Consider the following 24,686-nt stretch of genomic DNA (forward strand, 5'->3'; position numbering starts at 1 on the left):
ACGATAAATATCCTCTGTGATTTCATTTAGAAGTTTTATTCTGTTCATTTACCTCCAACTGTTTTCATATTAGTGGTATTGGGCGTTTTATCTCATACAAGCACCATGTCTTGGCGGCCATTTTGAAAACGGTGACCCATATGAACAATCTTTTGCCACAACGATGTTTAGTGTTTGAAGATTAGCGAACGAGGTATCACTTGACCCATATTTCCGTTTAAAATTTTTAAGTTGGGCCCTGAGCCTCCATAAAACTCGGTCTTGGGAACACTGCGAGAACATTATTCGACGTACCTCATGACATTTTTCTGTTTCACTTTTTGACTATTCATTTATCTCCAACAGTTTTCACATTATCCGTTAGTACTGGACGTTTTATCTGATACATGAAATATTTTTTGGCGGCCATCTTGAATATGGCGACCGTCATGAAAAATCTTTTGCCACAACGCATTTTAATTTTTAAAGATCTAATGCACTTGGTATCACTTGTCCAATATTTCCATTTAAAATTTTAAAGTTTTACCCCGCTCCCTCATGAAGAGCGGGCCTGGGATGCACTGTAACATTACCATTTGGTGTACAACTTAGTGTTTCCTATTTGGGTTGAGTTCATTTATATTCAACCGTTTCCGAGATATTTCCGTGAAAAATTAAAATGGGCCACACACACACACACACACACACACACACACACATATATATATATATATATATATATATATATATATATATATATATATATATATATATATATATATATAATGACTTTAGATAGTCTTAAAGAACTTTTCATATTTATGCATAGCAGTATAGCTTAAACACATTTCAAATGAAGAGGTCAGTTTCTTTAAAGATTGTATGCTATTATTATTATTATTATTTCATTGATTGTGAATCATTCTAATCGAAGTTGTTGTAATTTCTGTAACAAATCATTAAAATGTATGACTAATGCTACGAAGAGTATATCCATAAATCAACTTACCTAAATAAAACATACTCTTTTTCGTGAATACTTAGAATTGTACTTCATTGATTAATAAGGTGAATGTGTACATAATAATCCACGTGCAAGTGTAAAGAAAGATAGATGTATAAAGCTGTGAAGATCTATTAATCAATGTCAGTAATTTAACATCTGTGAATATCGGAATAAATCATCGTATTTTAACACCTGAGTAAACCTTTCAGAGGTACTAATCAACAACTTGAATGCGAAATGTATATTATCATTATAGACTGCATGGGAATAGCATTCGTTAAATTGATAGCTTTGTCAATGTTTTCTCATATATAATGTGAGAATTCACATTTGTTTAACCATTGCAAGAAATTGGCACGAAACTAAAGTAAGTGTATCTAAAATGTAATAATGGTCTGAATGTTTAATATGTGTAATAATACATAGTAATATGAATTTTCAATATAGATGAGTGTTCAGCTTTACTTGTCTTTGGGCTAACTCTAATCAAACTTTTCAACAGCTTTGTGGTCCCCTGTAAGGCCAACTCTACATAGTATACCATCACACTTTGTGAATCGGATTTAAACCAAATCTTTAGTATGTGATATGTGAAGTTTCAAAGGACAGTTATCATATTCTCGTTTAAATATCGTCATTAGAAAATTATTACTAGTAATTCACTTGCATCTACCAATACATGTTACATGGAAGTAATGATATGTTGTTAATTTGGAAAATGCGGTGAGGATTCAAGTCATGAGATAGGTTTTCTTGGGTCAAGCTTACTGTTACCTTTAAAGAGTGAGGCTACATTATGTAGAGACTTAAAGTTCATTTCTCACACTTCCACAGGATGTACGGGATTCACTATGGTTTTCTAGTTCAACCAGAGTAATTTGTTGTTCTATGGAAACTATTGACAAGACTTGTTTCATACCGTAACATGTATCGAGAATTGCTACCAATTGAACAAATGCCTCATATACTGGTTAGATTTGAATGTAAAAGTGACGAGATTGTCATTCCATTAGATTATCAACTTGTCAAATACCACCAGAAATAATAATAATAATAATAATAATAATAATAATAATAATAATAATAATAATAATAATAATAATAATAATAATAATAATAATAATAATAATAACAATAATAATAATAATAATAAATACAGAAAGGTAAAAAATTAAAGTAATAATTAGATCACAAATTTAACCATAATCACAATGGGAGAGTTGTATGCCAATCCATGTAGAGGAGGTGTAAACATTGGATGTTCGCTCAGTTTATTACCACTTCGGTATACATGACACAAAAAAAGTATTTGTGGACACACATTTCCCAGCTATTCAATTGTTCAAGAAATGAAATGATAGATTTTCGTTTCTCTTACTTACTTTGGGCTATGTTCTTACTAAAATAACCAAACACTAACGTTATTTGCGTCTTAAAATAATCAGAAATGATCCTGAGGGGGTTACACTTGAATCTAACAAATAGTGTAATCAATACCATGGAAATTATTCCCGAAACAACGTGCTAGTCACTACACCAACGATGAGCTCTTAATAACTTTATCACAAGATTGCCACGAAATCAACCAAAACAATATGTTCTAATGTGTTAAAATATTAATTACTCGTGAACTCAAAAAGAGAGTCCTGATTTCAGGTTAACTTATGTAAGGATGATAAATCTGATTCTTCCTGAATTACCATGGAAATTAGTGAGGTATACTTTGATTAGTGGGTAGGATTGGGATTTAGCATATATTCAGCACCGAGTAGGGTCTGTAGATCATGAGTTCCCACGGAATAAAATATGGGACAAAAGCGTGTATACCACCCATATAACCAAAACGAAGGTTATGAGGATTGGACGCTCTCCAAAACTATTTTACTAACTATATTTGTTAAGGTATTACGAATGGGTTCTTCAATTAGTATATGACACAAATTGCTTTAGATTGTAAGCATAAATATGTTAATACAACTAGTTTAATATTATGCTAAATTATTATTAATTAAATATACTTTGAATATACATTAAATTGAAGTTAGTTCACTTACACCTTGAAAGTTTTTATATTAGGGTAAAGGTACCGAATATGGAATACTTTTTGTTTCTTCTTTATTTCTCAGAAATGCGTATTCCAGAATAAAAATATTATATATCATACTACTTGTGGTACCTTTGCAAATCAAAATACAAGTATGAAAGTTTGTTCCTCATTAATGTTTTTTTTACAATATTACAAAATTGAAAAAACTCAATTTTCCATATTACGCACACCCCGCTCCTAATATGGAACACTACCTGTTCTTAAAATGGAATACTAGAACAAAACATGCTCATTTGTCTACAATGTGATATTTGGATAATTCGAGGATGGGCACGATCCCTGCTCAGACCGCCTATCCTGGCACCGGCCTTTGGTGAGGTTTTCCCTGCTTTTCCTCAGTATCATTAGGCGTATGCTGGGATGATACTTTTTTCTTAGGCCAGGGTCGAGTCCTTTCCAATTCATAGATTTAATTTAAAGGCCGATATGATCTCGGAGTTCGAGGTCCGAACATTTCCTTTGTTCCTTTCCTTAAGCTAATAAATTTCTTTCTTTCTTCCTTTGAGAGTAGTAGTAGTAGTTATTACAATTAGGAATATTCCAAATTAGGATCCTGCTAGTATTCCATATTGGGAAAATCGCCATTTTGGATAGTTCTCTTCCTACACACGCTTACGTGATTCTCTGTGTACTGAATCTTTATGCCTTTATGGTACACTGTATATGTAATCTAAATATCACAAACTCTACAATAATACATAACTCTTTGCGTACATTCAGCACTCTGGAAAGATACGTTAAAAAAACTCAAGTTCTTCAGAAAAATATTCTGCAACAAAAGAAAATGGCTTGTTATCGTTCGGCAGCAAACCACTCATGCGCAGACTAAGGGCACCACGACGTACAAGTTTACGTACAGTCCACTCAGTGGCAGAACATAGCAGACAAAATAATCTGGTATTTCATATTAGGAACGTATTCCATATATGGCGCACCCACCCTATTATTATTATTATTATTATTATTATTACATACATATTAAATGTTTCTGCTCAAAATAATAGTATAGTTTAAAGAAATTTCTGAAGTTCAAGTCTGAACACGTTAATTTTCAATTATTTAATGTGTTAGGTTTCAGTTTGAGGTAGTAATATTCAAATGACTTATTCATCTGAAATTCTAATGATAACGATTGTATGCGCCTTTTCCTGTAATATAGAAGAGAAACATAATATAATGTGGAAAACATTTTCAGCAATTAATTAGAAAGAAAAAGATTGGTAATTAATTTCTTAATTCTGCGAAAAAGATAATCCGTCATTGATTTCAGCTAAATTTTATTATAAATACATAACATAAACGTAAACACTGAATTTTTATAGCTGAAACTATAAAAATATTATATGAAACTATCATTATAAATTTGTTTGTTGAAGCGTTCTTTTCAACACTAAGGCCTGGACACATTATTTCAGGAAGAATCCAAATAAACATTAAAGTTTAGATATGCTTTTCCAGCGAGATCCGAATCCAGGACCCCGTATAAGAAAGAGTTTTACTGCCCACTAGGTGTAGCGAGTGATAATTTGAAACTAATGATGTTGTACATTGTTGAAGCAAGCGGTCGTCCCCCTCAAGGAATTTTATTTAACCCCTCGGAAAAATAGAATGAAATCTTTAACCCTTTGGAGTTGTAGTGCGTACTTTTACGTACTGAAGTAGTGTCTTCATTATGCGATTAAAAAAGAACAAATAAAGCTTTTTACTTTGATTCTTTTTTGCTTTTTCAAGTCTAGAGGCATTGTAGAACATGTTCCATATGGATTTATGCCTTTCTGCATTGAGACATGGGAGGTAATGACGTCATAACTTTAAAAAGATATTTTTTGTTAATCCAATTTTTTGTTATTTTTTGACGGGCTTACTTTTGTACCTAGAAGATTGAAATTTTGTACGAGCATTCACTCTATCGAGCAATATTTATCAGATTTTTTTCAGATCTTTGCGTTAACACAGGGGCAAAAAGTTTAGAAAGGGATATTTTAACCACAAGATATTTTTCGTCCCTATTATCCCACCTCAAATACATGATGGAGACATATGAATAATAACGTTAGAAAGGCAGCTCTATTCGAAAGAGAATGATGTACGAACCATGATCCTAGAATAAACAGGAGTGTCTCAGGAAATTTTTAGCTGAGATTTTGTTTTATACGGAATCTGGGGTATTGTGGGATATATATTTTTAGCGGGCTTACTTTTGTGCCTAGAAGATCGAATTTTTTCCCCTAACATTCACTATACCGAGTAGTATTTATGAGACTTTTTCAGATATCAGCGTTAACAAAGCAGGGATCCAGAAGGGCAAAAATTTAAGAAAGTTGCATTTTAACCCAAAAAAATCATTTTCTTCCCCATTTTCCCACCACAAATACATGATAAAGACATGTGAGTGGTACCGTTTGAAAGTCAGTTATATTCTGATGTGAATGATGGGCAAACCATGATCCTATACTCAGGAAATTTTGTACCCGAGATCAGGGTCTTTTGAGGTAATCTGGGACATTGTGGGAGTTACTGATAAATATCCCTCCCCTTTACTATTCAAGATAAAAGGTTGAAATTTTGTATATATATTTAGTACGCCCTCACTATTTTTCAGGTGATTTTTAGGTCTCTGCGTTAAATCTTGGGGTCTAGAGGAGCTCAAAATTTTTAAAAAATTCAGACAAAAAATCCCGATTTCTCTCTAAATCTCCCACCTCAGGGACATCATAGGGAAATGTAAATGGTACCATTTGAAAGATTGGATTATTGTGAGGAAACAGAGGTATAAACCTTGATCCTACGACAAATATTGATTATACTGTAGCCGCTTGACTGAAAGCCTATAATTTGCCTCTAAAAAGCCGAAATTTAAAAGGGTTAAGTTTTACGTCCCATGGTTATGCCAGCTTGGCTAAAGGAGACGGTGATGATGAGAAATCAGTGAAATGGTGGAATGAAGAAGGTGAGATGAAACGGCAGAACCCCGTGAAAACTCCACACACACGGTGTTTGTCAACCACAAAGCTCACTTGGCGCGAGCTGGGATCGAACCAGGGACCCCGTGCATTAGAAGTGAACGCTCTACCATTGAGCCACCGCGGTCCCCAAAACTAAAGGAGAAATCAAATCTACAACGAAACACACTCAATTATCAATTAAACGCTATTTTTCTAATAAATATTCATGAATATACACTATTATATAAAATAGATGACAACATGGCCCTAATATTCAATTGACAACAGTCGAGAGATTCGCAATTCGCAGGAAAGAATACAAATTTTAACAGAATTGTAGTATTTTTCTTTACAAAAGGTATAGAATTTTTCTTCACGAATAGCTAATACTTTCTCAAGCTAATACTTCAATACAATAGAGCACTTTTTTTTTTTATCAAAACAAAGTTTCACAGTTTCGGCAACTTAGCATACTTCATCAGACTCTGAATAAAAGTGGCATGTTATAACCTATCAATATATATCGGAAAGTAAAAGGTGTAATATTTAACTGGAAAGCCATTTATGGTTTTCTGGCTCAGGTTGTCATCTGTCCAATCGGCCACTTGCATGGACTTTGATACTCGCCCACCTCTCTTTTTCTGAGGCTAAAATTGTCCATTCTACTCTAATTCCTTTTCTTTTTAGGCTCACATCAGTGCAATTGTCCATTTGCCTGAATTTTCATACCAAAACCTTTCCCTTGCTCTCTTTGACGCATAGGAGATATAACCACAGATACGGCACTCGCAGCAGAGGATGTTATTCCAAAACTGCGGAGCATGTTATAAAGCTCTGGTTAGAAAGTGGGGAAGAGGTTTACTCTCTTTTTTGATTGACCTCAAATAAAAGTAGTCAAAGTGATTGGGAAGCCTCGGAAAGCATGCATTAATTTTCTAGAAAAAAGTACCACGAAAGATGTCAAGGATCATATTATTTGGTTTATGGTGGACAAGAGTAATATTTGCGACTTTACGAGACTAAATTGAGCGCACATTTTCGACTGATGTTAATCCCAAGCACATGGGCTTTCGGGAAAGAGTCAAAGAAAGTATTCATAATACCTAGGTATTTTAACGTAACGGAATAAATTTTATTTAAGTGCGTGTCGAACTAAAGCCTGTGACAAACATCTTGGCATTTCAGCTAAACGAATAAAACGTAAGCTCTGGCGCGACGTTGTCAAGTGGTAAAGGAGTGTGGCTATGGCTAAGAAGACAAACTACAGCGCGATCAGGGGACAGGGGATAGACGTGGATGTGTACAAAATAAACGTGGCAATACCGCTGACCACTTATTTGCTAGCAGCATTTAAAGGGAACTTGGAGCGCCGCCTTCAAATGCCAAGATGTTTGTCACGCCGTTTAGAAAAAGAAAATGGGAGATGGTTAGAGATAATGATATTACTTTATTATTAGCAATTCAGATTCATATAGCTCGAAGGAGAGTGTATCTTTAACCTTTATAGGATTTTTGGTAACTTTTGTTACCATGGCGTAGTATCGTCTTTGACAGTTTATTTACGTTCTATAATAGGTATTTAAGCTGGGGTTTTTCATTGGTCACGTCAAAGATGGACCAAAGAACACTCCAGATGCATTTTGGAACCGGGTGGTTAACTTGGCGGCGCCAAGTGGGGGCGGGGGTTCGTGACATTTTAATTTTTTCTTAAGGCAAATTTCAAAACTTTTTCTCTTCTTTAGTTTTCAAGATATCAGATTGAAATTTTGCATACGGATTGTGTGATCCTTCAAGTATTTATAAAAGTTTTTGAGATACTCAAGTCAATCTGGGTCGGGGCACGATGGGCGCAAGTGTTCCGAAGGAATGATTTTTTTCAGAAAAATCCGGTTTTCCCGATTTTTGCAGTTCAAGTAAAAGATACGTACAAGCGAGTGATATCGTTCGAAAGGACTTGTTATACTAAAGAAAATAACGTTTCAACTATGACTCTAAGTCAAATAATAATGACACAGTAAATTTTTATCAAATGTACATATGTATTTGTGTATATGTAAAGAGAGAGCCTAAATTCAGACTTTCAACAATTTTCCCTCCCTTTGTTTTGATGACACAAGATTGAAATTTTGCACACATATTATGGATATAACAAAGTATTTTCAGAAAAAAAACAGATCCCTAAGTCAACTCAGGCCTGTGCCAAAGGGGCAAAGTGTTTTATGACATTTGAAATTATTTATATTGTTAGCAAATTTGCATATTATTTGAAATTATGCTAAATATTTTTTTATTCGATTTTTTGGATGAGAACTGGGCCGGTGAGAAATTTACAGTTTTATGTTTTGTTACAAATTGTTTCATTGCTCGTAAGTTACAACTATGAAACTTTTGAAACTTTTTAAATAGATTTATCTTTGCACACAAATAATATGGTTAAAAAATAAAAAGGGTGCTTTTGGTATTTTTTAACTTTTTTTTTAATTTTACATGTACGGAAATATACAATCTTAAGTTTTGTTACAAATTGTGTCATTGCTCATAAGTTACAACTATGGCATTTTTGAAGCTTCTTTTTACAGAATCATTTTATCACATACATGATATAGTTAAAAATAAAAAAGGATGCTTTTGGTATTTTTTGCAATTATTATTATTATTACTATTTGTGTTTTAAATGTATAGAAATATACAGTTTTACTGTTGTTGACAGATTATGCCTTTCCTCTGAAGTAGTGATGGCCGATTCCGGAATTTTTACTTTTCGGATTCCGAAAAGTAAAAGAGGAAAAATTTCTGAGTTCGGGAAGATTCCGTTTTCCGAAAAATCTGGAATTCGGAAAAATTCCGGAAAGTGCAATTTCCGGTTCCGGAAAATTTTAGCAAACCCTACTCTGAAGTGACAACTGTCACACTTTAAAACTTTTTCAAATTATCATCCTAGTAAATATTAGGTATGCATAAAAATAGAACTGGTGTAATATGTACTTTTGCTATTACCATAGTATTATATTTTTGTAATTTAACTATGATTTCCAACTTTTTTTTCAATTGTACCATCGCTTACAACTATCAATTTTTTGTAACTTTTTATAGGATTAATTTGCATTTACTAGGTGTAATTAAATAACAAAAAGGGATACCTTTGTTTTTGTAATAATCTTGTGGTTTTGTGAATGGAAAACATATGCCTACCAATGTAAGGGGTTGAGTGATTATTACAAAACCTATCAACAGAAATAAGAAATAATAGACTAATTTACATAGATGAAAAAATTAAACATACATATCAGTAATACTTCTTAGAGTTGAATAGATTTGCATACAAAATATTGTGTGCTATATTTCACAGCTCATTCTTTTCATTGATGATATGATGTGTTCTTTTAATTTTTCATTCAGTTGCGTAAGTCCAGATTGATTGGCTTGTAAAAGATGGAACAGGAACTTCCCAGATGATATTTTCAAAAAAAATCCAACAAATGTCTTCTTTTTCTGGCCAGTAGAATATAGAAGTCTCAGAGCAATTCATGAATTGCACTCTGACGTACAAAAATAATAATTACAAAAGTACCAAAACACCCTTTTTATTTTTTAACCATATAATGTACGTGCTAAAATGATCCTATAAAAAGGTTTCAAGAGTTTCACGCTTGTAATTTATGAGCAATGACACAATTTGTAACAAAACGTAAAACTGTATATTTCCATACATCTAAAATATCAAAAAATAATTATAACAATACCAAAAGCATCCTTTTTATTTTTTTAACCATATCATGTATGTGCTAAAATGATTGCATTAAAATGGTTTCAAAATTTTCATAGATGAAACTTACGAGCAATGACATAATTTGTAATAAAACTTAAAACTATATATTTCCATACATATAAAATATAAAAAAATAATATTTACAAAAATACAAAAAAAACACCCACTTTACTTTTTAACCATACCGTGTACGTATTAAGATCAATGTAGAAAAAACATTTTGAAAAGTTTCGTAGTAATTGACTTTAGAGCAATGGCACAATTTGTAAAAATAAAAAACCTAAAATGTGCTTTGTATGTCCATTAATATTTAACAACGTCTGCGGAAAGAGCTAAACGTAAGCTTTCATTTGACACCTCGGTGAGCACAATAACTTCAAAAATAAGGAACTTATGCTAATTTAATTCCATGATGCTGAGCGCTAAAAAGTGAAATTGAAGCAAAATTCACATTTTTAATACTTCTCCCCGGCCCATTTCTCATCCAAAGATCGGGAAAAAAATTTAGCATAATTTCATTGGTATTTATGCATGAAAAAAATGTTGGAGAGAATCTGAAACGTTGAAACATAGTGCTCTAGGTAATTTGTTAGAGACTGAGTCAAAATTCCAAATTTCATGACTGCTAGCTCAGGAACCACAGACACTCACAGAAAAAAAATGTTTCAGATATATGATATATTAATTAGAAAATATCTTCATAAAGAAATTGGTCAGATATATTCTGCAAATTGCCTAGTGTATACACTTAGCTTTTTTCCTCAGAAAATTTAAATGAAGTTATCAAAATAAGGTAGCTTAAATACTGATAGCGTATTAGTATTTTTAGGGCGTTTGTTAAACACGCAAGAGTCAACTCCAACTGTCGAAACGCAAGACTACAGCTTCTGGTTTCGAAAAGCATGACTAGTACTGTGAGACTAAAACGAAATTGTAATGAAGGATAAACATCTTCAAAGAACCTTGTCATTATCCTTCCCAGTGGACATTCTTTACACTTCATTATAAATAAAAAAAAAAATGTTTTTACATATTATCTTTCTTTGATTTTTCAGATGTATTTCATTCTACTGGTGACTCTTGTTGCTTTGAACTCCAATGCGAAAGGTGCAGATGATTATTGCCAAATCAAATGTGGTAACAATGAACACACAATGTGTAAATATCAGGTAAGGATCCTTGGTAACTCAAACAGGTCAATTAATGTATAAAGATTGAAATGATACTTAAAAGGCGGAACACTGCAGATACTTTATATAGTTATTTATATGCTATAATGTTAGATTATGATATTAATAGCTAACACACACACACACACATACACACACACACACACACACACATATATATATATATATATATATATATATATATATATATATATATGTCTATAAGTGTGTGTGTGTGTGTGTTAGTATCATAAACTAGTCGTTAACTACTATTAAATTTAGAAACTTTATTTGTACATAATTAATAACTCGTAAATTCGATTACATAATATACTGTGTATCCTTCATTCATGTCTTATCATTTACGGATATTGTGGAACATACTCATCATTCGAAAATTTTTATTAGTCAAGAGATATGACAAAACAGAATTAATTCAATCAAGAATTAATCAAAGTTTATTTGTGTATTGTTGAGTGTTCACAATAGAATTAATGCTACAAGTGACTCCTTCCATCTTGAGTCTGGAATTATTTCTTAAATAAATATTTTTCTGACCAGAGTATGTACTCCCTTATTTAAATTAAAATAAGTCGTAACAATATCAATAACATAACGGTATTTTCATCAGATGTTATTACCTGACCAGGATAGCAGTGCAGTTTTGAGAGGATGGCGCTGCTGTTGTGTTTACATCAGTTTCTTGGCAAGCGCGGCGGGACAGGGGAGCGAAGAGTTTCACTCTGCAGTGTATCCAACGGTTTTTAAAAGTTGCAGTTTGGATGTTATGCATAGCCTAATCTCTTTCCGCTTAATAAAGAACGCCGTAAGTTATATGGTTGTAGTGAGCCATTCCTGCAGTAATGCAGATGTATTGTGAATACTGATATATGAATGGAAATTACCAATTTAAGAACAACATAGCACAATTGACAATTCAGTGAACTACTACCGTGTATTAAGCAGATTGTATAAAAATTGATTACGTTTTATTCGGTGTCATTATAAAACAGGAGCACCCTGAAACGCTGCTCGCTAGTTTGTTCACAAGTTAATATGGAGTTTTTTTTTTCTCAGACGTCGAAACGTTGACGGCGTACCGACCACGAAAAAGGTAAATGCATGAAAAGAAATGTAGTAAAGGGACTGCACGTAAATGTATATGAGAAGTAAATACTTAAAATAAAATACAAGTACGAGAGGATCTTTGACAAACATTTTGCAAGGAGACGGCAAACAGCGGACGGCGACCGCGGCAAATATTGTCGGAAAGACGCCGAAACGTTGGCGGCGTGCCGACAAGTAAAGGAGCCGAAAGAAGGTCGGCAAACAGCGGATGGACCGACCTTGAAAAGATGCTCGGACAGGCGCCGAGCCGCCTTTGCCGCTGAAGAGTTTGCAGAAATCGCAGTCTGGTTGTGCTGCCTGTATGTTCGGTTCGCGTTCTTCATTTGTTACATTGTGATGTAGTGTGGGTAAAGTCCTTTAAACAAAGTTCGTTGAGCTGAGTTTACAAGTGGGGAAAATAGTGTTTTTCATTAAAATATTCATTCATTGGAACTGTACGCAGTTGCTGGTTAAGCAAATACCACGAAAACATGAAGTGAGAGAGTGGTGAGTTAATTTAATATTATTGCACATATTATGCATATACATGTGAGTTAATTTAATATTATGCATATACATTTCAAATTGTCATAAATTTTATATGTTGTGTTACATATGCTAATTGTTGCTGCGCATGAAAAAGATTCGGTTATAGTATGTTCCCGCGCACTGGCGTCTCTGGCATATAAAATTTTTTGGGGGCGGGTATCAATCAAAGATATACCTTCACGAACCCCATAAGGTATATCGGCAAGTCATTACTTTAGGCAAGGCAGAGACAATAACCAAGTCATCTGAACCGGCTCCCGCAATTATAGGTACAGTTCCCAAGAAGGAAAGACAGAAAACAACGTGCCCTGCGGGGCTCTAACCCACCTTCACTCCCTAACGCTCGTTCGGCAATACTATGTACTGACAGGATATCATTGCCTTGCCAAAGTAAAGAGTTACCGGTATATCAAGAACTCGATTACAATTGTAGGGTCCGCGCTGGCTCAGTGGTAGAACGTTCACCTTTGGTACTTGGGGTCCCGGGTTCGATCCCAGCCATCGCCATGTGAACTTTGTGATGGACAAACACTGTCTGCGTGGGTTTCCTCGGGGTTCTCCCGTTTATTTACACTTTCTCCATTCCACCATTTCATTCATTATTCATCATCACCTTCTTTAGCCTAACCGGCATAACCGTTGGACAAAAAACTTAAAGGTTTCACTTAACTTTTATTTTTTAAAAAACGAGGGACAGTTAAGAAACTGTAGTGCACTATTTTCTTCTTGAAATTGCAAATGTTTACATGCCTTAGTTTGTAAGATAAGTGGCTTCTAACTCAACTCCAATGTATTTCTGCACAGTGTACGAAAGCTGTATTTTATGTTTACAACTGAAGCGTTACTTGTATAAAACCATAAAAAGTGATATTGAAATATGTATGATTACCAAAGCCCACATGTTTTCACTACCCTCGCTTACGCGTATACCCACCGTCGCTGACGCACTTGTCCCCTTCGGACACCCCCCCGCGCTACAGCACGAACCCACCAGCGTTACCCTGCTCTGACTCAGTTATATAGAATTCGTGCTCTTTAGTGGCCAACTAGCACCAGGGGCGAATTCAAGGGGAGCGATCGGGGCGATTGCCCCCTCCCAAAGAGGAATCCTTCTTACTTTATATATAAATAAAACCCATTCCAGAGTTTGGAGTACTTAAAAGTAGCTCAAAGTAGTAGTATTACAACCTATCTCCCCCCCAGAAATCCGTCCTGGATCTGTCCCTGACTAGCACAGGTTCGTTTGTGTTTTTGCACTGTAGTTTTTATGCCCCTAAGCTAATGTAAAGTAATCGAACGTAACTTAATCTAATCCAACCAAATATAACCGATCGGAGTACGTTTTCGTACTTTTTTTTTTTCGATTTTCAAATTGGTTCTGCGATACAACAGTAAGTCCCTAAATTTAGGTTGGGTTAGTTTGGATAATTTTTAGATTAAGTGTTCTGACTTACTGCTAGAGGTGATAGCTTGATTTTGTCTTTTTGTGAATAGTTGTGACCCGCAAACTTTTCTTATGGCAAAAATACTTAATAAAGCGAGGTGGTATACATGCTGCACTCCTATAATACAATCAAAGGAACGCTATTTCCAAGCAGAAATCGTACTCCAGGGGAAAAACGTCAGCGCGGTGAGTGGCACACTGAGAAAAATGATCGGTAACCAACTGGAGATTAAAGAGTAACTTGGCTGCTAGAACCAGTTAATAATTTTATCTATGCCAGGTGTGATATTTTCATGTCGCCCAGTGGAAATAATTTAGAAACAATAAGAAGGAAATTGGCAAAATAATTAAAATTTTTCATCAATTATTCCGGGTGGTGCGCCGAAAATAAACCTGAACGAACACAAGCTCGGATTTGTACATAAGTTTTAAGCCTAAATAACAAAAAGGAAGATAATTATCTTAGAGAAACGTGGACAATTTCTCATAATGCTTAGTGCCGTGTCAAGCTTTGTGTTTCTGTAGTATTCTCTAGTATTTAGTGTTTCTTTAGTAACCTAATAAGATCCACTAGATTATATACCGCAGGATTTGTTTCACATGTGAGCGAAAACTTCCAATTAAAAAAAAAACAGGAGAAATGAAGTAGTGATTAAACGTTCTTGTGTACAGGTTTACTTGTGGCACAATACTAGACAAAACTGTTGAAAAATTATAATTGTTTCAACAATTTCCTTTTTATTGTCCCCTAGACGCTTTCTACTGGGCGGAATATATTTTACTTGGCATAAATATAATTCAAGGGGACCTCTAGAAGTAATTGTTGAAAAGTTACAATTATTTTAAGATTTGCGTATAAATAAGCCTTCCAGATGTCTAGCATAAAAACAGCGCAAAAAGCACAAAACAATCTGTGCTGGGTGACCACTAAATAGCACGAATGCTATCAAACAGAGTCAGATAGGGCGAAGCTGGTGGTCCCGCGCGGGAATGCGTCCGAAGGGAGCAGGCACGTCAGCGATAGTGTGTATGCGCAGAGGTGAGGGTAGTGGAAGGAAGTGCGTTTTGGGAATGATACAAGTTTCAACAACACTTGTTGTTGTTTCATACTAGTAACTCTCCACTTGTAAACAAAATACAGGTTCTGCACACTTTGCAGAAATATGATGCCGGTGTACACGGTGCAGAAATAAGCCGCCCGTGGAAAATAGCATCTAATAGAGCCATTTTTCACATGCACTCATTTGTTTTATTCGTCATAAAGCACTTGTAATGATTTTACACTAGTAAACCTAAGATACAGTTGTATTACATTGTATGTAATTAAGTTACCTGTACAAATTTGTTCCTTATAAAGATGTGTTTTCATGGAAAGTATTGAATTTTACCTGTAAATCTTCCAAAATGTAATGCACGAAAACTACACCTGCACCAGACTGTCTTATTTTAATATTTTGCGGGCAGCAGCGGCTCAGTGGTAGAGCGTTCACCTCTCGTGCATGGGTTTCCGGTTCAAACCCTGCTCCTGCCAAGTGAACTTGCGGTGGACAATGAACATGTGCGTGGGTTTCCTCGGGGCTCTTCCGTTTCCTCCCACTTTCTTCATTCCACCGTTTCATTCATCTTTCAATTTCGCTGTCTCCTTTAGCCTAGCATAAACGTAGGAGGTAAAAGTCAAAGATTTTTTTTTAATTTTGATTTTATATACTTTGTAAGAAAAAAGTCACAGCAAAATACTTTTCAAACAGAATACAGCAAATGTCTCAAACAGAATGACACGAATACCTAATTCCTCTGCCACTTCCTCATTAAAACGTAGTGATGTTCTGGCCGTATAAGTCAAAGCTTTGTCCATATGGACCATCACCTGTTTCGCGTCTGATAGATACAATCTCCAGTAGGTGAATATCAGAATGGATTCTTGGAAGTATTTGGCATCCACCTTCAGGTTTTCTTCGACCTTGCGTATCATCAACGTACCCTCATATCCGAATCCCGTAACAACCATAAATCCACGAGGGAAACTCCCTGCACTGACGATCAAAATTGCTGCGCCGTTTGCCGTCAATGCGATGGTCAAGGATGTTATAAAATTGAGGATCTGCCCATTCAACAAAATCGTGAAGCCATACGTTACAGTTTCGCCACACCTACTGTGCCCGCTCCGTGCCACTAAGATAACAATGTTTCGAGTCAACAATCATGGCGGAAACAAGAGTAGTCAACCAAACGTACCGGCTCAAACAATGCTTGGTTGTTTTTGTGGCTTCATTGAGTTCAGAGGATGAAGATACGTATAGGCAGATCCCCTATTTTATAACATCCTTGGTCACAGTATGTGGTCGCCCGAATCTGACCACCAGTAGTGATATGGATATATGACTTTCCATTTGGAACTCGCCAGGTACTTTTCATACAGTTTCTCCTGCAGTTCGTCTTACGTTCGGCAAAGTGACGAGATAGAAGTTGATGTACACGGGCCTTCACACACTTCAACCTGAGGCGCTTGCAAATTCTTTAGTTCACTGTTGAGGGTGCGAAGTGAAATCTGTGGACCATATCACGTTGAGTCGGGAGATTTTCTTAGGACTCGATGGATTCCCCTTAGCATTACGGATGTCACTTTGCTTGCAGGCCTTCTTCTAGTAGTTGTCGTGGGTGAATGTTTCGCAACGGTATCCTGTTGTGTGTGACGGGTCACAATAGCTTTTGCAATAGTCACCCCGGGTATTAATTCTTTCTCCTGACACTGTTTCACAATGTGTAGGTACAAGGACTTGGACATCGGAAGTTTTGAAAAAAAGTTAAACAATTCAACATCAACATCTGTAGAAAACCATTGGCGACTACTATTAAAACTTTTTTTTAACGAGAAAAGCTCGTCATTAACTTAAAAATTTTAAGCGTTCAGCTTCTTAATTTTTGATTTTTATTAACGGATTGACATCCAGGTAGTAATTCAGGAACAAAAACGACTTTATTCTCCATACATCTGATCCATTATTTAATCGTGGAAAAGGGAGACTCAAAACAGGAGCGTAATCAAGCAAAATTCGTTTCGTAGCAGTTACAGCGGTGATGTCTGTTCTTGAGTTGTGATTTTGTGCAGATAGTTGCACATTGGCTGATACTTACAGTAAAGTTTTCATTCTTGTTTAAGAATAGTGACAGTGATTTATCATACAATATTAATGGTGTTTCAGTTAAAAGTACAACGTTTTATTTGCTTCTTATTGTAATAAGATAAATGAAGGCAAGCAGTTTCTTAAGTTTGATGTGAAGTTAAAAGTTTTACGGTATAAGTGATAATTCACAATCTCGTCTTTAGCTCCGAATTTATGACTTTAATGTGAAGAGTTGACTGCCGAGTTATAGTTTTGTGATCTCGAGAGGTTTTCTTTTTTTATTTTTTTTATTTTTTTTTTAAGGGTTTCTCAAAGTTATTTGTTCATTCGATTGAATTCTTATTACAGATGGATTCTGTTTTAGATATGTTACTCAAATTGACTCCTAGGGGAAAATAAAATGTATTTGTTTTAAAACTTGTATCATTTTTGCCCACCTGATCGATTTCACCTGTAGTTTATTTAAGTATATGTGCATTTTATTTGTTCCAGTAACAAGGTTTTATTTTAAGGTGTAATATTTTGTATTCAGCCGAATATAAAATTCTCAATTGCAATAGTGTCTCAAAACCCTGACGCATATCGAAGTTCTATTTCAAAGTAATATAATGCGATCATCACTAAATATAATATTCAATTTTAATACATCTTTTTGTTTGGTGAGGGACTTAGGGATTTATTGTTTAACTTGCAGCTTCAAGGTAATGTTTCAAAGATTTCTCAAGAAACTCCGATTCCTACCACTGGATACACGACAGGATTTCTTTTCTTTTCTGATTCTCCTTTGGGGTGGCGACCGTACTATTGTAATAAAGATTAAGTAAAAGTTAACTGTTTCGACTGTTAATTGAATTCTTCATCAGTGACTATAGTTTTGATTGCTCTTACAAGTTTTCTTGTACATTTTTAAATGTTGATTTCTATCAAAGTAACTTATCAGTCTATTCGGTTCTCCGTGTTCTTCGCGCATCACTGTCATAGTAAAGCTGCTTTGTAAACATTTTTGTACTATCAATTTAAATTAGCTACTTTTAATAGCCAATATTTTTTATTAGATCGTAACACTGGGAATTTAGAAGCGAATGACTGCTTCTAATTTAAGAGTGAAATGAAATATCTAGTTTAACGTCTCATGATTACGTATTGAGGCTAATGTAGACAGTGATGATGAGAAATGAATGAAATGGTGGAATGAAGAAAGGGGAGGGAACAGAACTCCGAGAAAACCCTACGCGCACGGTGTTTGTTCACCACAAAGCTCACTTGGTCTGGCATCGAACAGGGGCCCCACGTACCAGAGGTGAAGGCTCAACCACTGATATACCTCGGCCCTTTCATTTTAAGAATGAGTTCCTCATCTAATACAATTATATTTTTCGGAGTCAGTATATACAGGTCCATTAACTCAAAAGAATCCGTGAGCTCCTTCGTGGCTAAACGGTTAGCGTACGCTCCTTTGGCGTGGGGGACCTGGATTAAATTCCTGGTGCATGTGGTTCGGATTCCACGTTAATCAATAGGTACAGTCTTATATAGCCTCGCTAATGTAAGGGACGTTAAACTGAAAATCAACTCAAAACAATCCGTGGAACACTAAACTCAAAACAATCTAATCCAATCCAAAGTTTCTACTGTTAGAGATTGGCACAAAGGATAGACATGTCTATTCGTAACCCTTCTGGCTGGCTTTTCACAATCCTTCAATGGTGCGTGACTCTTGTGTGAGAAGGCTCGTTTCAGTAGGCCGAAAGAGTAGTAATTCATTGGTGAGGCATCAGATGTCTTTCACTGAATGCCTGTGAACAGGTTGGTATGAATGAAAAGTTTCTTCTAACATGTGTTGAAGAATAGATTCCTCCCTTAGAAGCAAGGAATGTCATGGCGACAAACTGTATGCGGATCTTGGAGGACGGGGGACTTCATGCGTCTCCCTACCTTTTCAAATCCACTTTTACCCCTGTGTGCAAGTAAAGCTGTACCCTGGCCAAGGGTGCCGATTTCTCTGTAAATTTGGCGGAGGGGGGGGCATCCACATGCAAACGGCATATATAGGGATTTAAAGACAAATTGCATTCAAATTATACCAAATATGGTATATTCATAAATACAATGCGAGGGAGCTCACATGAGCTATGGGGGGGGGGCTAGGTCCTCCAGGATCGGCGCCCTTGACCCTGGTTTCAACAATACGTACATGATGTATTAGTATCGGGGATTTTAAATTATTGCTCCACACTTTTGACCATAGCCGGACAAGCAGACAAGTGATCGCTCCGGCCACTTTTTTTTTTTTTTTTTTTTTTTTTTTTTTAATACCAAAGTTACAACAAATGCAGAGACATTTTTGTTTTCAGTGTAGTATAAGAAAATGAATGCATTCAGAGACGCAGGCGTGAAATTGCTAGTGAAAAGTGTTTAACATTGTGGCCAGTATTTGAAGCTTGATTCATATACACATATTAATCCCTAACGGCTGAGCTACACGGATAACTTATATTTTGCAGTATTATTATATTTTAATTAGTTCATTTGACTCTGTGAATAATTTTTCGAGTTAATTTTATATTCATCATTTATTTGCAGTAAATTAAACAGAATATCAAAAATTCTACAGTATGGAAATGTAAAGTAGAATTCACATTAAGGGCGGTGGGATACTGTCATGACTCTTTATAACATTGTTCTGCTTTTATTTCAATTGTTTCATATTGTTCACAATGTGTAAATACTCACGGAGCTCCTGTTCTACTGTGTTTTACAGGACTATAAAAGCTTTATATTTTACAGAACTATAAAGTGCTTTATATTTTTCAGGGTTAAAATTTTGTATTAATTTTAAGGTTAAGATTTTATGTCGAACCCAGAAATGTGTCCCAGTATAAATCATTGAACCACTTAAGTTTGACGTGAAACAAATCCATTCCACAAAGCTAAATTCTTTCTCTTTTATAAAACTATACATTTTTCGTCTTTCTTCAAATGATACAGAAAGGTAGTAACATAATTTTATGGATTATTAAATAGACCCTCTACTGTACTTTTAGAAATCTGTTACGTTGCAGCCGAAATAATTTTTCAAATTTCAATTAGCAAATTACTATAGGAAATTAAGGAATTACCATTTCGCATTGCATTGATAATCCTTTTCTATACTATTATTAATTAATATTTCCAATTATTCATTCTAATCATTCTAAACAATGCTTTTACCTTTCTGTATAAGACACCGTCCTCGGATTCATATTGAAAATAATTACGTCACTTTATGTGGTTTTATAAACTAGAGAAAAATTTAGTTTTGTTTCACATCGCTACGTTAAGTGGTTCAAAAATTATAAAGCGAGAACAATTCTGAATTGGGTATAAAATTTTAACCTTCAGAAAGGTTAAACACAATTTTAACCCTGAAAACTTTGTCAATATATGGACAACAGAGCAAAAGAGGTTATAACAAATTGACTCAACTAATAAAGGAGGTTATATTAGACGAGATACACGGTTACTAGAATTAACTTACCCTATTACATTAACTGAGTAAACGGGTTATTTCAATTAACTGAACAGGTTAAATTAACCGATCTACTTGGTTAAACATTTGCTCTACCTTATTACATTAATCGAGTAAATATGTTATCTTAACTAATTTAATTTGTTATATTAACCGATCCACTTGGTTATACATTTGTCCTACCGTATTACTTTAACCCAGTAAATGGGTTACTTTAAGTAATTGAATATGTTATATTAACCAAAATACTCGGTTACTGCAGTTGATGCATCCTGTTTCATTAACCGAGCAGTCGGTTATTCCAATATACTAACTAGGTTACCGGTTACAGGCTATGATTGATAGTGGTAACTACGTGATCGGTTAGCGTACCCCTGTGAGTTATTACACTGTAACCTAGCAATATTAACCTGTAACGCAAGGTTGCTATCACCTTCTCTCGTTAACCTTTTTGGCTTGGCTGCTTGGACACACGTCTCCGTTTTCCATATATTGACAAACTAACTTGGTTACTGTCCACCTTTTTCTTGTTTACTAGTAACTTTTTTTTTTTGTGTGTGTGTGTAGGCTCGGATTGAATCTCTCCGCCACCACATACCTTTTATGACAGTATTTTTATTTATAATTTTTACTTCATTACTTTTTATTTAAATCTCATTTTCCATTGGGAGTGTGACCCCTGTACTTTAAAAAATTTAGAAAATCATTGACGTTTAAAATCGTTTCTGCAATAGTTGATGGGAAAACGACAAGTACTGACTGTTAGAAGTTTTTCACATTAGGCCCACAGGCAGGTTAATTGAATTATTCTTAACGTTCATTATTAGTTGCTCAGTTGCTATTTTTAGGTCGCTTTTAAGCATTTGTAAGTCATTCCCAGATACTTTCCCTGTATATAGCACTTAAATCGTACTGAGAATTGTAGAAATGTACTGCGTATGAACCGAGTGCAACATTACTGGTGGGAATCCGCCATGATTTTCATTGCAGTGCTACGCATCTTTTCTGCTGTCTGTCGACTGGTCGGAGAGGCAACTTTCCACCGGCGGGGCCGGCGCATTTTATGCGCCTTTCCGGTTGTTTGCCGACTGCTCGAAAGGACCTCTATTCGATGTCAGCTTCTCAATTCTCCTACAGGCGACATCCGACCTCTTGCCGCAGTCGACAAATAGCTCTTTGCCGACTGGATATCAATCCTTCAGGAAGGCAAAATTTTCACCACCTTTTACAGTAGCTTTGCCTAAGTTTGCCTCCGTGCTATGATTTCTCATGAAGGGCACAATTGCTAGTTCTGAAAGTATATAATACTTCCAGGTCCCATTCAATTTCTTCTTTTTTGGCTGAGAGTGCTGCAAAAAAGCAAAAAGGAACGAGTTTTATACTGGGACACACACAAAAAAAATGCAAGTATTATACTTCGAGAACTTGCAAGAGTGCTCCTTGTCGAGAAATCGTAGCATGGAGGAAGACTTAGGCAAGACTAATGTAAAAGCTGATTAAAATTTTGCCTTCCTGAAGCGTTGATTTCCAGTCGGCAAAGGGCCACTTTTCGACGGCGGCAAGAAGTCGGATGCCGCCTGTGGGAGAATCGGGAAGCCGACGTCGAAAAGAGGTCCTTTCCAGCAGTCGGCAAACAGCCGGAAAGGTGCATAAAATGCGCCGGCGCTGCCGTCGAATAGTTGCCTTGCCGAGCAGTCGGCAGACAGTCGGAAATGAGCATTAAATGCGCCGGCGCCGCCATCGGAAAGTTGCCTAGCCGAGCAGTCGGCACTCAGCCGTAAAGATGCAGTAAATGCGCCGACGCCGCCGTCGAAAAGAGGCCGGCATAAGGAGTCGGCAGAGGGTCGGAAAGAGGTCTTTCCGACTGTTTTGCCGACTCTGACGGTCGGCAACAATCGGCAAAGGGTCGGCAGAGGGCATTTTATGTTACGATTTTCGACCGCTTGCCGCCTCGGCAAATGGTCGGCAATTTTGAACAAGTAGATCGTCGTGGCGCCGCGGACGGATGCCGGCTGCCTACCGGCGGCCTGCCACCGTCGACGGCGCCAATCTTTCTTGCCGACCGCGGCATCCTGATGGGGTGTCTGCAATTTCTAGAACAGAAATGGCCACCTGCGATTCCAGAGGTGGACATTTTTTTGAGCAAGAACGCCAATGTAAGTAATTTCTTGCAATTTATTGCTTTATTTGACTTCTGCAACGTAAAACAAAAAAAAAAAGTAAGGCCTACCTATTTTAGGTTTTATTTTACATTTATAATACAAAGGTGAAAATTCTTAGGTTTTATTTTTTTTTTTTTTTAAATATCCCATTCTGGGGCAATCGGTGACAACGGTATTTTATAACGGAATTCAGACTCAGGGCCCCATGAATCTGCCCCTGACTTGAGTATATGCGTGAAGTGGTTTATTACGAACAAGACAAAAAGAACTATGATAGATTGATTACAAGTAATCCGGTTAGAAACACTGCTGCTTGCATTTTAGTTTCAAAACCGGCCGCCCGCACTCGTTCGCTGGTCAGGTAATAATTGTTATATATATATAACGGGTGATTCAATAAGAACGTACCAGGTCTATATCGCAGCTAATACTGCACGCAGAGCCTTCAAACAAAAAATTGCATTACCAAATCGTATGTGTAGAATGCAATAAAAATAGTAGCGAGACCAGTGGTGTATCGTGAATAACTCCAACGGGGAGCAACTTCAAAATTTGCAATGGAAAGTGGTATAACTGTTGGAACCATTCGAAAGGACATTAAATGCCATGCAACTTTTAGAGAACAAACTTTGTCATATCCTTTCCCATTTATGATTCAGGCCTGGTACTTCTTATTGAATCATCCTCTATATATATATATATATATATATATATATATATATATATATATATATATATATATATATATAAGATAGATAGACAAATATATAGATATAGATTTAGATGGTCATATTAATCTGATATCACATTAATATGATAGTATTATTATGATTTCAATTATTTATGATATTAATTATATAATCAACTTTCTTCTTCTTTTTCTTCTACGGGTTGGGCATGATGAGTACAAAAGTCACTTCGTTGGAATTTGTGGTCTATGAGCGTTCCAACGAGGTATTATTCATGACTCTGTGTTAATTAAGAGGGCTACTAGAGCCGCCAACGTAAAGGTCTACGATTTTTTCAAAAAAACATGGTCGGCCATTTTGAAAACGTTTTTGGGGGTGTTCCCTTGGTCCGATTTTGTCGGATTTTGGATATTTTCATCAGGTGAGGTACCTAAACAAAATACAGGTGTAAAACTAAAGGTTGCAATTTTGCCCAGGTCAAACCGCATTTTGACTCGACTATGATATTAATAATATTATATTAGTAATTTAAATTTACAAAGCAAAATTAAAAGAAACTTTTAAGAAAATAATAAGTCGAAAAGATGTTTGTAATTCACTGCTGTCTTTCAAGATTAAAATAATTTAAATTTATGGGGACACATAAGGATGGTTATAATGAAAATGTCGCTATTCACGGGGGTCTAGCGTTTGTTGTAACAGGCCTATTACACTGAAATTTTAGAAAAATGCTAAAGATACCGTGTGAAAGCGAGTTAAGCTGGTATAATATTAGTTCCGGGGATCTTGCTGGCCAAGAATCTGTAAATCCTTGGGAGGTGATGCAGTCAGCAGTGAAGGTTTCACGAAGCAGGTTTTTCACCTGACGACCCTCCGTGCGCCTTTTCCCCGTCTTCCATGAAAAGAGACGCTTCGAAATAGGAATCACATGTCGCACTAAAAGGTTCCTATAAAATACCGTTGTCACCATACAGATGACGGTTAATAATGAACGTTTCTGTGAATTCACACCACACATTCACGTACACAGGGTGTAATGGCTATTCCCGCACAACATGCGGTTATCCAGGCCCATACACGGAAGTTTTTCGTGTTCAGTGTCCCTTCTAGTCTAAAATGTGCCTCAT

At 35.8% G+C, this 24,686-nt stretch overlaps 1 protein-coding gene across 2 annotated transcripts in view; it reads left to right on the forward strand.

Annotated features, from left to right (window-relative positions):
- The first annotated feature begins 1,246 nt into the window (after positions 1 to 1,246).
- LOC145671826 (venom allergen 5-like) overlaps positions 1,247 to 24,686 on the forward strand; it is a 41,547-nt gene continuing 18,107 nt past the window's right edge. The window contains exons 1-2 of one of the 2 annotated variants that reach the window (XM_081741054.1): positions 1,247 to 1,352; positions 10,862 to 10,975. In XM_081741054.1, coding sequence (XP_081597180.1) covers positions 10,862 to 10,975 — 114 coding nt within the window. In that variant the 5' untranslated portion in view covers positions 1,247 to 1,352. Of the gene's footprint in view, positions 1,353 to 10,861; positions 10,976 to 12,434; positions 12,590 to 24,686 lie in introns of those variants that run through there. The other variant, XM_081741055.1, reaches the window with a different exon arrangement.

Source organism: Thermobia domestica, chromosome 15, assembly GCF_964235325.1.
Source record: "Thermobia domestica chromosome 15, izTheDome1.hap1.1, whole genome shotgun sequence".
Classification (NCBI taxonomy): Eukaryota; Metazoa; Arthropoda; class Insecta; order Zygentoma; family Lepismatidae; genus Thermobia; species Thermobia domestica.